The following is a 14,555-nucleotide window of genomic DNA, read 5'->3' as shown; positions in this document are numbered from 1 at the left end:
CGGGCGCCTGTAGTCCCAGCTACTTGGGAGGCTGAGGCCGGAGAATGGCGTAAACCCGGGGGGCGGAGCTTGCAGTGAGCTGAGATCCGGCCACTGTACTCCAGCCTGGGCGACAGAGCGAGACTCCGTCTCAAAAAAAAAACCTTGAAGGAAACCAATTAGACACAATTAAAATGCATACCATTCTGAAATGGATTATTTTAATAAAGTTCTCTGGTAGCGGTCAACAAAAGTTATGGCAGAAAAAGCAGGTAACAGAGTCTGTATCTACATCATCAACCACATAAGAAAAGAAACAAGGTTTAGAATCAGACAGATCCGGGTTCAACCCTCAGACAGATCCAGGTTCAACCCTATGGCTCTTCCCGTTTTACTGCTGTACTGGGAAAGGAAAGACATCTCTTTGGGCCCTAGTTTCCTCAATCTGTAAAATAGAGAAAAGAAATCTCACTGCACAGAAAAGAAATCTCACTGTGCAAAGTAAGTGTGATGGTATGAGTGTAGCCCCTAACATGTACTAAGCACTCAGTTAAAGTTAATTCTTTCCCCATCCACCTTTACATCCTTCTTACGCAATAGAATACACAGATACTATCTGAGCTCCAACCACTGTACTACAACCCCTGCTTACTTTTTGCAGTGTTTTTTTAAATTAAATAGGAAAGAGAGAGGACATATGGAAAAGTGAATGTTGATACAATTTAGTGCTCTCATCACTTGGAACTTTTATTATGTAGTCATTACTGTATACTATGGAATTACAAAATGAATAGAATAATTAATCTCTATCCTCAAGGAATTAATAGACATAGAGAGATGGAGCAAATGTCCAAAGTATATTTATATTTTCACCTTCTGTGTATATGATTCAACATCATATGTGCATTTTACTGACCATCAGGAATAAATATGTGTGTGGTTGTGTATGTATGTTTATATATATCCAGAGAGAGACTTTGTGGGGGGAAAACTGCATACTTTATTAAATGGTATATTCAACACACTTTTCTGTATCTTAATTTTCTCATGTAATGGAACCTCAAAGATGTACCTCCAACTCAACTGTTATAGCCCTAATTAATATTGTTTAAATTGACATGTAATAATTGTACATATTCTTGGGGTACATAGTGATGTTTTGATACATATCCATCATCTCAAATATTTATTATTTCTTTGTGTTGGAAGTATTCAGTATCCTCCTTCTAGCTATCTGAACTATATATTCTTATTTATATATAAATTTTTATATAAATAACTATATATTATTCTTACAACACCCTACAGTGTTATAGAAGACTAGAACTTATTCCTCCTGCTATAATTTTGCATTCTTTAACAAATCTCTCTTTGTCTCCACTTCTCTCTACTGTTCCCAGCCTCTAGTATCCTCTGTCCTATTTTTTACCCCTGGGAGATCAACCTTTTTTAGCTTCCACATATGAATGAGGACATGCAATGTTTAACTTAAGAGAAATTTTTAAAGCACTAATTTATGTAGCTATTTAGAGCCAGTATCCAATTATTAAATATTAGAGAATGTCTATTCAATATAGAGTAAGAAAAGGGGGAGTTTGGGTGTTATTAGGTGGTTTACTATGAAGCAAGAGTACAAATGGATTCTTCCTTCTGAGTAGATAAGTTGAAACGTACAATAAGCTCAGTAAACAAACTATAATTATTCCAATTTAGCAAATTAATTTGTTAGTGATTAACCAACTATGTATCCAAAAGCCAACTTTTTTCATACATGAATAAAGAATAGTATGAAAATGCCATAATACTGTAAAAATAAAATTTATCTAAATTTCAGTTATATTAAAACATATTTAAAAATCAAATAAATGTAGACATATGGCATTGCTGAATTGTAATATTTCTGTGTGGTTAAACATATGCACATTCTTTTCTATAAATAACTCAGTGTATCAAAAAAGAAAAAAGTTGTTATTTAATGACATCTATAAAAAGAAATTAGAAAACCCCGAATGTTCAAAATTGGGAAAAGATTACATAACTATGGTTACTTAATTTAATAGATTATTGTGAAACCCTTAGAATAATTATGAACATGATATAGTAACATTAAAAAGTATTTTCAACAAATTTTTGGGAAAAACGTAATACTACACTAGATATTCTAGTTATGTGATCATTATGTTTGTGCGTGAAGAAAAACTGGAAGAAAATACACAAAACTAAATACTTGTGTTAGGGTGGTGGGATTTTGAGGGATTTTGAGGAATTTTTAAAAATTTTATAAAACTTAAAATTTTCTGGTTTTTAAAGGTCTGACCTCTGTTCAACTCCAGGAAAGGAATAGGAAATGAAATGTGGTAGTTACGGTGATACAGTTACATATAATATACAAAGACAAGACACAGAAGAGAGAACTCTTTTCCTTGGGGAGGCAGAAATGGCTTCATAGAAGGGTGATCTGAAGCCAAGGCTTATAATAGAAATTTGCACATGACAAGAAGTAGGGAGAACATTCCGGGCACAGAAAATAAACAGACCGAGTAGGGGGGCATAAGGGGCACCCCAAGCAACAAGTAACTGGATCCATAATCCTGGAGCAAAGAGTGTGAAAGGAGAAAGCATGTGGTGAGGCTGGATGGGTGGAAGGGCCACATGGGTCATGCTGAGTGGTTGCGATTTTGTCCTGGGAGGCATTAGGGCCCCCTGAGCAGGGGAAGAGCGTAGCCAGTTAGAAAGGTCTCCTGGGGCAGCAGTGTGGAGGGTGGCTGGGAGAGGGTTAGAGCTAAAGGATTAGTTTTGAAGCTGTGGTGAACACCCAGGCAAGAGACACCTGGGCCTGACCCAGGGCAGGAGTAACAGAAATGTAAAGAGAATTTTTTAGAGCAATGTTCCTCGTTGTTCTGTTTGTAGACCACCTGCATAAGATTTGTATGAGAGTTTGTTAAACATTGGAGTTTTAGGTCATACCTGAGACTTACTGAAGCCAAACTTCTGGAGGGAGGATCCTATTATCTACATTTTAAATACGTATCCAAGATAATTCAGACACACAATAATATGAGAGCCACTGTTTTAGAAATCCTTAGGAAGTATAGTTGGTTACACTTCGTGATTTCTTGTGGGGATGAGGGAGATTTTTCAGATAATGCTCTGTCTTGGGCATCTGAGAGTAAAGTGATAACATTTGCTAAAATAACCAAAATAGAAAAAGAAGTAGAATATATTAGAAAATGGCTGCATTTAGGTCTAGACAAGTTATAAATGGTGCCACTGGATCATTTATTTTGATAAATATAGTGAATAATTGACTAGAGGGCTTGATGTTTTCTTAAAAAAAGAATTATCAATACATAGGTCACAATCGAAGCTATGAATATAAATGGAATTTTCTAGGTAGAGTGCATTGTGTAAGAAAAGAGCTTTGAGGAACAACAGTATTTAAGTGGTAAGCAGAGAAAAGGAGCCTACCAAAAACATTTCTATTAGATACTGGAGACAATCTGAAGAAAATTAAATAATCACAAATAACTGTTTAGACATGGAATTATCAGGAAGGGGCTTTTTTTTTTTTTGAGGAGACAAACATTGTAGTGTAAAGAGAAGATATGCATGCTTTGACAGAAGAAAATCAAAATTATTGCAGAGATGGGAAAGAGCATCAGAGAAATCTAAAAGTTGAAGTCATCAAATGGTAAAGGGATTTGACATGGTGGAAGAGAGAATTGCAGGGATATAATTAGGTAATATGGCAGTGTAAACAGAAAGTAGACAACTGTGCCTTAGAAAACTGGAAGAGTGTCACTCTGCATGTGAAAAAGGTTTAAAGATCTATGCCAAGAATTTCCATGACTTTCAAACAGTATTTACAGAAAATTCCCAGCTGTTATGGGAAGAATAAACTGGGGAGATGAGATCAGAAGCAGAAAAGTTAGGTAAGAAATCTTGTGGAACAAAATAAACAGGGGATGGATACATCAGGAGATAAGAAGAGCTGGACCTGAATAAGGAAGTGGAAACAAGTTACTTCATCTTCTTGAAGCTTAAACATTTTACAGAGCACTCAGCAATTGAAGATAGACAAGACCCAAATATCACCTCTAAAGAATCAGCTCTAGGGGGAGGGAGATTTTGTCTTCATTGTGATTTCCCCTAGCTTAGACTACAATAGGCACTCAATATTAACATTTTTAAATTAATTAATTGTGGTATCTAAAGTCTAGTGTGAATTAATGTAAGGAGCACAATTTTTAGAAAATGAACGGTTTTACTGGAAAAATATATATACTAAGACAGTCAAGAAAAAACTGTATAATTTGGAAAAATTAAACATTAAGAAAAATGGTTTATTTTTAAAGTTCCATAAGCTTACAGGAGCTCTGAAATGTCTAACGCTTGCAGACTGCTGTTTTCTAAAGGATCATAAAAAGGATGCATGCTTCATAAATTTATCCCAGCATGAAAAATCAAACATGGTAAAATGTTGGCTGGAGGTTAGTAACTCTTGGGCACAGTGTTTACTTATTTTTGTTATATTTTTCCAAAGGATATTCTGGACCACTGAAGGAAATTCCTCCTGAAAAATTCAACACCACAGCTGTCCCTAAGTACTATCAATCTCCCTGGGAACAAGCCATTAGCAATGATCCGGAGCTTTTAGAGGCTTTATATCCTAAACTTTTCAAGCCTGAAGGAAAGGCAGAACTGCCTGATTACAGGAGCTTTAACAGGTAATTCAATGATCCTGGGTGACACTGTTGGCGTGTAATACCAAGATTTTTCCATAATGGTACATATAACTGAATTCCTTGGGTGAAAACAATTTTTTCTTTTGAGAAAAGAATCTAAATAGCAATATAGGATATCTTCTAAGCCTAGGCAAAGACTCATTTTTGTAATATTACTACTATTTTCAAACTTGGTCATTTTTAGTATAAAAATGAAGGAAATGATTCAGAAACTATCATGGGTATAACATCAAGATTACCCCCTCATACTTTAAAAATGTTATTTTAATAATAGTTTCAAATCCAAAGATTGATCTGGGTTTATGCATTGTTTGAAATGGCAATACTGTTCAAGAATTTAATACACAATTAACATGCAAGGCTATGAGAATTACTGTGTAACTCCAGAGTCCATCTTATATTTTTGCAGGCTTTAGGACAGATTAAAAATAATTTAGATTTAATGGCTCAAGATTCCAGAAGTACAACCCAAAACTTATGCTATCAAAAATATCACCAAATGATATCTGTAGTATAGTTTATAGAATGGGCATCTATTTTTCTCTGTTATTCAGTTTTTTATAATTTCCATGGATATTTTGAATTTTTAATACTCTCCTAATCCATTATTTGATCACTTGACCTTCATTTTAGAGTAAAATATCTAATATCTAGTATGCTGTCTCGCACTCAAAAAAAGTTAGACTCAATTTATAGGCTGCTTAATAACTATTCATTAAAAAATGAATAGATTAATGAGTAAATTTTTTATTTCAAAAAAGAATGCCAAGTAAACTGCATTTAAATAGTGATCTTCTTGAGTATTTTTAAATATTGTGATCGGATGTGGTGGCTCATGCCTGCTATCCCAGCACTTTGGGAGGCTGAGGTGGGTGTATCACTTGAACCCAGGACTTCAAGACTACCCTAGGCAACATAGCAAGAACCCTGTCTCTACAAAAAATACAAAAGCTAGCCAAGAGTGGTGGCATGTACCTGTAGTCCCAGCTACTTGGGAGGCTGAGGTGGAAGGATCACTTGAACCCAGGAGGTGGAAGTTGCAGTGAGCAGAAATCATGCAAATTCACTCTAGCCTGGGCGACATAGGGAGACCTTGCCTCAAAACATAATAAATAAATAAAATAAAATAAATATTGTACTATTAAGATTTTAGTTTTTACGCACTACCATTATTAGTAATACATCCCTTGCATGAAAGAGGTGTACCATAGAATATAAAGAGGGATTGAGGAGTGGCAGGGAAAAAAATTTGGAGGCCCATTCTGATCAATGTTATAATATTTTTTTCAAAATGAGAGTGTAGAAAATTATAAAAGTAAAACATCAGGGGAAAATGAAAATTAATGGAATAACTCCGATTTGTTTTTGAGATTAAGTGCTTAAAACATGCTGTAAGACTTCTCTGTATCTTGAGGCCTCGGTGCCCTGTACCTGCTGAGCAGCTTGCCTGTGGTTCTACACATACTGGTGTAGTAATATTTGGGTTAGTTATAAAGAGATGCCTATTGAGTGTGAGTGCTATATCAGTGAGCACAATACCATTCAATAGGAAATATAGCTCCCTGTGTTAATCAAAGCTTTCGTAAATATTACATGTTGTGTGTGTGCGTGTGTGTGTGAGACAGAGAACTTAACCTGCTAATACTTCTCTTTTACTTTAGAACATTTTATTCCTTTGCATATATACATCAACATAGAAATAAAAACTTAGGAATTAAGTTCTTCCAACATGACAGTATATTCTTAGACTTCCTATTATCATTAAATAACATTAACAGATGAAACAAAAACATGATGTGATACATAGACAGCCCAAACAGGTAACTGTAAGATCTTTTCTGACCTTGAAGCATATGTAGGCCATGTGCGGTGGCTCATGCCTATAATCCCAGCACTTTGAGAAGCCAAGGTGAGCTGAGCCCAGGAGTTTGAGACCAGCCTGCACAACATAGTGAGAACTCAAAAAGTGAGGCGAGAGGGTCGTTTGAGCCCAGGAGGTTGAGGCTGCAATGAGCTATAATCACACCACTGTACTCCCACCTGGGCAATGGGAGTGAGACCCTGTCTCAAAAAAAAAAAAAAGTATATGCATAGGAATACACAAAGTTTAAGACATTGTCTAGTACATGCATTGCTTTAGAAGTCCACTTAAAAAACAACTAAACAGTGTACAGGCATACTTCGTTTTATTGCGCTTCACTTTATCCTTCTCTGCAGATATTGCATTTTCTCACAAATTGAAGGTTGGTGGCAACCCTGTGTCAAGCAAGTCTATTGATGCCATTTTTCCAACATCATGTGCTCACTTTGGTAATTCTCACAATATTCCAGTTTCATTATTATTATATCTATTATGGTGACCTGTGATCAACAATCAACAATCTTTGATGTCACTATTGTAACTGTTTTGGGGTATCATGAACCATGCCCATGTAAAAAGGCAAACTTAATCAATACATGTAGTGTGTGTTCTGAGTGCTTCAATCACCAGCCGCTCCCCCATTTCTCTCCCTTTCCTGGGCCTCCCTATTCCCTGAGACACAACAATATTAAAATTAAGTCAATTAATAACCCTACAATAGCCTCTAAGTGTTCAAGTGAAAGGAAGAGTCACAAGTCTCTCATTTTAAATCAAAAGCTAGAAATGATTAAACTTAGTGAGGAAGACATGTCAAAAGCAGAGATAAGCTGAAAGCTAGGCCTCTTGTGCCAGTTAGCCAAGGTGTGAATGCAAAGGAAAAATTCAGGAAGAAAATGATGAGTGTTACTCCAGTGAACACATGAATGATAAGATAGTAAAACAGCCTTATTGCTGATATCAATAAAGTTTGAGTAGTCTGGATAGAAGATCAAACCAGGAACGACGTTTCCATAATTTAGCCAAAACGCAATCCAGAGCAAGGCCATAAGTTTCTTCAACTTTATGAAGACTAAGAGAGGCAAGGCAGTTGCAGAAGAAAAGCTGGAAGCTAGTAGTGGTTGGTTCATGAAGGCTGAGGAAAGAAGCCATCTTCTTAACTTTTCTAGTGCAAGGTGAAGCAGTAAGTGCAGATGTAGAAGCTGCAGCAAGTTATCCAGAAGATCTAGCTAAGATCATTGATGAAAGTGGCTACACTAAATAACAGATTTTTAATGTAAATGAAACAACCTTCTATTGGAAGGAGATACCATCTATGACTTCCATAGCTAGAGAGAAGTCAATGCTTGGCTTCAAAGCTTCAAAGAACAAGCTAACTCTCTCGCTGGAAACAAATGTAGCTGGTGAATTTAGTTGAGTTGAAGCCAATGCTCATTTACCATTCTAAACATTCCAGGGCCCTTAAGAATCATGCTAAATCTCTGTCTGTGCTTTATAAATGGAACAACAAAGCCTAAATGACAGCACATCTGTTTGCAGCATGGCTTACTGAACATTTTAAGCCTACTGTTGAGACCTGTTGTTCAGAAAAGAATATTCTTTTCAATTTATTACTGTTTATTGACAATGAACCTGGTCACCCAAGAGCTCTGATGGTAATGTATAAGGAGACCAATGTTTTTTTTTTTGTTTTTTTTTTTGTTTTTTTTGAGATGGAGTCTCACTCTGTTGCCCAGGCTGGAGTGCAGTGGCACGATCTTGGCTCACTGGAAGCTCCGCCTCCCAGGTCCATGCCATTCTCCTGCCTCAGGCTCCTGAGTAGCTGGGACTACAGGCGCCCGCCACCACGCTCGGCTAATTTTTTGTATTTTTAGTAAAGACAGGGTTTCACCATGTTAGCCAGGATGGTCTCAATCTCCTGACCTCATGATCCACCCACCTCAATCTCCCAAAGTGCTGGGATTATAGGCATGAGCCACTGTGCCTGGCCTAATGTTTTTTATGCCTGTTGACACAACATTCATTCGGTAGCCCATGGATCAAGGAGTAATTTTGACTGTCAAGCCTTATTATTTAAGAAACACATTTTGTAAAGCTATAGCTGCTATAGAAAGGAATTCCTCTGATTGATCTGGGCAAAGTAAATTGGAAACCTTTTGAAAAGAACTTACCATTCTAGATGCCATGAAGATTATTTGTGACCATGGAAGGAAGGCAAAATATTAACATTAATGGGAGTTTGGAAAAAGTTCATTCCAACCTTAAAGTCATGGTTGACTTTAAGGGGTTCAAGACTTCAATGGAGGAAGCAAATATAGATCTGGTGGAAATAGTAAGACAACTAAAGTTAGAAGTGGAGTGTAAAGATGTGACTGAATTGCTGCAATGTCATTAAAAACAAACAAACAAACAACAACAACAAAAAAACAAAAAACACCTGAGCAAATCAGGAGTTGCTTCTTATGAATAAGCCAAGAAATCTACCCCTGCTGGAGATGCTGTGAATATTGTTGACATGACAACAAAATATTGAGAATATTCCCTAAACTTAGTTGATAAGGCAGTAGCAGGATTGGAGAAGATTGACTCCAATTTTGAAATAAGTTCTACTGTGGGTAAAATGCTACCAAACAGTATCATATGCTACAAAGATATTTTTCATGAAAGGAAGAATCGATTGATGCAGCAAACATCATTGTTGTCTTATTTTAATAAATTGCCACAATCAATCCAACATTCAGCAATCACCACCCTGATCAGTTGGCAGCTATCAACAATAAGGCAAACACTCCACCAGCAAAAAATTTCAACTTACTGAAGGCTCAGATGACCATTAGCATTTATTAGCAGTAAAGTATTTGACATTAAGGTATGTACTTTGTTTCTTAGACATATTGTTCTTAAGGACACAATGATATTAGATACTTAATGGACTACAATACAATGTAAACATAACTTTTATATACTCTGGGAAATATAAAATTTCATGCGACTTCCTCTATTGTGATACTCTCTTGTAGTAGTCTGGAACCAAACCTACAATATCTCCAAAGTATGGCTGTAATTATATCTTTGGCTTAAATGCTTGCTAAATGAATAAGCCCAAAGGAATTACATAGGTAAGATTTTCACATCCAGCTATGACAGACTACTTTATATTAGAAGAACTTCATAAAATTAACCAGAAAAACTAGTTTTAAAAAGAAGTTTTAAAAATGGTTTAAAAGCTACCAAGGAAATGAGTACTTGAGGGCCAAGGTTCTGGAGATGAGGGAAATTTCGAGATTTTAACCCAACATGTGGTACCACTTTTCTCCTTGAGGCACTTGTTGATTCATCAGCAACATTAAAAGGCTAAAAAGCTGAGTAAACCTTTTGGCAGCCCAAGTCTGGGAAGACCAAATAGGAGTATAGGGTCTTCCAAGGAGGAGGGCTCTTGGTAAATACTCCATACTTTCAGTTGGGAGTCCTAAAGGGCTATACCATTGGAATAAACGTGAACAAGTAATACATCAGCCTTCATAAAACTAAATATTGCTCTCAATCAACAAAATCTTAGACTGGATAAAGGCTATCTCCCCAAATCAAACTGCCTTCTCTGACAAAAATGAATCCCTTCTAGAAAGAAGATGACACCTCTTAAAGACTTAAATCATCCTATAGGTTTTTAAAAAAATATTTTTTGTTGTTGTTGTCATGGTGGTGGTGATACACACATAACATAAAATTAACTATCTTAATCACTTTAAGCATACAGTTCAGTGGTATTCAGTACAATACTTCATAACATCGTGCCACCATCACCATCATCCCTCTCCATAACTCTTCATCTGGTAAAACTGAAACTCAGTACCCATTAAAAAATAACTCCCCATTCTCTCTCTGCCACCATCAATTCCTGACAACCACAATTCTACTTTCTGTCTCTATGATTTTTACCACTTTAAGGGCCTTGTATAAATAGAATCCTATGGTATCTGTTTTTTGTGGCTGGCTTATTTCACTTAGTATAATGCCCTTATGTTAAAAAAAATTCATAAGCTTATATTACTATAAAAGTCAAAATATTGACTACCTCTAGGGGCCAGAGGGTATTGTGATTGGGCAGGGACCACGGAGAGAGCTCTGGAGTAGCTCTTCACATGCGTAGTCATGTCTAAGATTATTCATTGCATAGACATTATATATACTTTCTTAAGTTTTCTGTACTTGTGTTACGTTAAATAATAGAAATGTTTTTAAAAGTCCATAAATGGAATTAATAGCAGATTAGACATAGCTGAAGAGAGAATTGCCAAATTGAGGCAGAAAGTGTTCAAGCTGCAACATGGAGAAAATAGGATTTAAGAAGCAGAAAAATAGCAGAAGGCATACTTGGATCAGTAATAAAAATGCCAATATATGTGTGTCGTTGGAACCTCAGAAGGGAATGAGAGAGAGAAGCAATATTGAAAGAATTAACAGCATAGGATTTTTTCAAAGTTGACAAAAGACATCAAGCTTCAAGTTCAAGAAGTACTACACCATCCAAGAAGAGTAAATGCAAAGTAAACCACACAAAAGGCACATGATTGTAAAATAAAGACAATTAAGAGAATCTTAAAGCAAAGGAATAATAGACCCATTATCTTAAAATGAGTAAAAATAAGACAGTTGATTTTCCAACTGAAATGATGGGAGAGAGTGGATTAACACTTTTAAAATAATGAAATAAATAACAGCTGACCTGTAGTTCTATATCCAGTGAAAATATTATTTAAAGGTACAAGTTAAAACATACTTACATAAACATTTTCAGAGAAAGATGCTGTTTGTTTACCCCTGCCAAACAATAATACAAGAATAATAAATAAAATGGGTAAGTATAGGAAAAGAAAAATAAAGATGTCATTATTCACAAATGACATGATTATGTCCATAGAAAATTTAAGAGAAGCTACCAGTAAATCATTAGGATTAATAAGTGAATTTAGGGAGAGCACAGAATAAAAGGTCATAATTAATAGTTATTTTTATATACCAGCAATAATTAGAAAATAAATAGTATTAATTAACTTTTATCTTATGATTTGTGCACTTTTTGTACTTACACTTCAATAAAATTTTTATTTCAAAAAAATCACATAGGCAAAATAATCTCAATAGGTATCTGGGTCTTTATAAACTAAATGTGACAAAAGCCATTCTTTGAATTAGTCCAGAACAAAATCTAGTCATTTAAAATAGAGGCTAAAATGATTTTCAGGTATAAAATAATTTTCAAGTTATTATTTTCAATTTATTATTTTCCCTGTTGTAGGTTAACATGATTTTATTTTATCAAACCACTCAAAATTATAAGAAAGCCATTTGGCCAAAGATTTAATTGGTCATACAACTATTATACATATATATTGTTAATAACATTTTATTTTCTGATTATTAAACTGATTATTAAATAATTTAACATAATATTACATGAAGACTTTGTTCTGATATATCTATTTTTCATATTTTTTAAACACACACACACACATACACACAAAATAAAAAAAAAAAACAGAAGAAAGAGACAAAGAGAAAGAAGCAAGCAATTTCCAGTTATTTCCAAAGTCCTTGCAAAGAGTAAAATAACAGTTTGGTAGTTTACATTATGATACATATTTATTAGATATTGCTGATAAAGCCTAGAGAGGTAAGATACAGTCAAATGACATTCAGCAATGATAATGATTGGATGAAAATTGGCTCCTAAGTCTAATCACATTTTCAAAATGACCTAGAGTTCAATTCAACTTTGAATTTTTGTAGTGCCTCTGAGTGTATTCAAATTTTATGTTACATTCAAATATTATATTAAACCCATGAGAAAAAGTAAACCAGGAGCAAGGAGGCTTGTAACCCCGCAAAGGGTTCTCCTTTCCCCCTGCCTAGACAGAGCTGATTTATCAAGACAGGAGAATTGCAATAGAGTTTAATTCACACAGAGCTGGCTGCATGATGGGAGACCAGAGTTTCATTATTACTGAAACCAGTCTCCCTGGGGATCAGGCTTTTTAAGGAAACTTTGGTGGGTAGTGGGGATATTGAGTCAGGAGTGCTGATTGGTCAGGTGGGAGATGAAATCATGTGAGCCGAAGCTGTCCTCTCAGGCTGAATCAGTTCCTGGGGGCCACAAGACCAGATGAGCCAGTTTATTGATCTGAGTGGTGCCAGCTGATCCATCGACATCGAGTACAGGGTTTACAAAATATCTCAAGCACTGTTCTAGGGTTTTACCATAGTGATGTTATCCCCAAGGGGCAATTTGCGGGGGGTCAGAATCTTGCAGTCTTCAGCTGCAAGACTCCTAAGCCATAACTTCTGATCTTGTGGCTGATTTGTTAGTTCTGCAAGAGCAATCTAGTCCCCAGGTAGGAAGGGGATTTGTTTTGGGAAAGGGCTGTTACTGTCACTGTTTCACAGTTAAACCAGAAGTTTCTCCCAAAGTTAGTTTGGCCTATTCCCAGGAATGGACGAGGAACAGCTTGGAGGTTAGAAGCAAGATGGAGTCAGGTAAGATCTCTTTCACTGTTACAATTTTGCGAAGGCAGTTGCCGATTCCCAGTTCTGCTTCAAAAAGCTGTATGACTTCGGGTATGTCACTTAACCTCTTAATTTCTTCATCTGCAAAATAAATTATATAATGATATGATTAAGTACCTTTAAATATAGTACATTCATTAGCTATTTAGTAGAATCATTTATTTTAACTTTTATACAATCATTTTACCTACTTTACCTTATAGAATAATTAGCAATTATTATAGATGTATTATATATCCAGCACTATTAATTTTCACAAATGTAATCCATCACTGACCCATCAAAATAAACAAGAAAGTATCTATTAACTGTGAATCTGAATGAAACAGGCTTATTTTTCACTACATAGATGACAAAATAGAAAAATCATTTTAAGTCAGACCTAGGTTTAAAGAATTTCTGTGATACGGGAATTGGGGAGGTAGATGCACAGGTAGTTTTCAGTAGACTATTTTAAATCTTTCATTGGAAATGTTTGCTTCACTAACTTTGACTTAAACTTGAAACTATTTTCAGGGATCTTAAAAATCTTATGAGTAGTCTCTTACTTTGAAAACTTAACATCTCTGTTAATGTACTCTCTTTTAATTTGTGTGTTGAGGGCAATCAAATTCAAACAAACAGGATGTAGCCTCAGTGGTGCCAAAGAAAACTGCTTTCCAAACAGCAGCTCTTCACTGTATCTGTGGTAGGAGATGGGAGGTGGGTGATAAAACGGAAGGAAATGTTTTCATTTATAAGAGAAGAAAATGACCTACAAATTTGTAGGAAAAAAAACAAAATAGAACTGGATAAAAAGGGGAAAAGCAGTCCACTAAATGCCAACCTAAATATGGTATTTTAGTGCAGAGGGATGTATCTTCTTTGATGTAATTCAGAAAACAAAATAACTGAATAAATTCATTTCTGGAATAAATAAATACAAGATTAATTGATCAATTTTTGCTTAAATCTAGAAATGTTCAGTTGCAGTCTCTTGCATCTAATGGATAACTATTCATTCTTAAAATCCAAATAATGGGCCAGGTACAGTGGGTCACACCTATAATCCCAGCACTTTGGGAGGCTGGGGCAGGTGGCGTTAGGAGTTCGAGACCACTCTGGCCAACATGGTGAAACTCTGTTTCTACTAAAAATACAAAAATTAGCCAGGCATCTGTAATCCCAGCTACTTGGGAGGCTGAGGCAGGAGACTCATTTGAACCCAGGAGACAGAGGTTGCTGTGAGTCGAGATTGTCCCACTGCACTCCAGCCTGGGCGACAGAGTGAGGCTCCATCTCAAAAAAAAAAAAAAAAAAATCCAAGTAATGGTTATGTGACCTATGCAATTGCATGGGGCCCCACATTGATTTATCTCAAAGGGCCATGTTTGGTTTGATGCTCTGCTGTTTCTTTCTTCAAATTCCTA

General features: G+C 35.6%; 1 protein-coding gene across 1 annotated transcript in view; it reads left to right on the top strand.

Annotated features, from left to right (window-relative positions):
- MYOZ2 (myozenin 2) overlaps positions 1–14,555 on the top strand; it is a 52,810-nt gene that overhangs the window by 26,132 nt on the left and 12,123 nt on the right. Inside the window, exon 5 of the mRNA XM_011952709.1 lies at positions 4,523–4,706. Within this exon, the coding sequence (XP_011808099.1) occupies positions 4,523–4,706 (184 nt within the window). The remainder of the gene's footprint in view (positions 1–4,522; positions 4,707–14,555) is intronic.

The sequence above is a fragment of the Colobus angolensis genome, unplaced genomic scaffold, assembly GCF_000951035.1.
Source record: "Colobus angolensis palliatus isolate OR3802 unplaced genomic scaffold, Cang.pa_1.0 Scaffold345, whole genome shotgun sequence".
NCBI lineage: Eukaryota > Metazoa > Chordata > Mammalia > Primates > Cercopithecidae > Colobus > Colobus angolensis.
The sequence above is the reverse complement of the archived record's forward strand: the minus strand, read 5'-3'. Positions and strand labels throughout refer to the sequence as shown.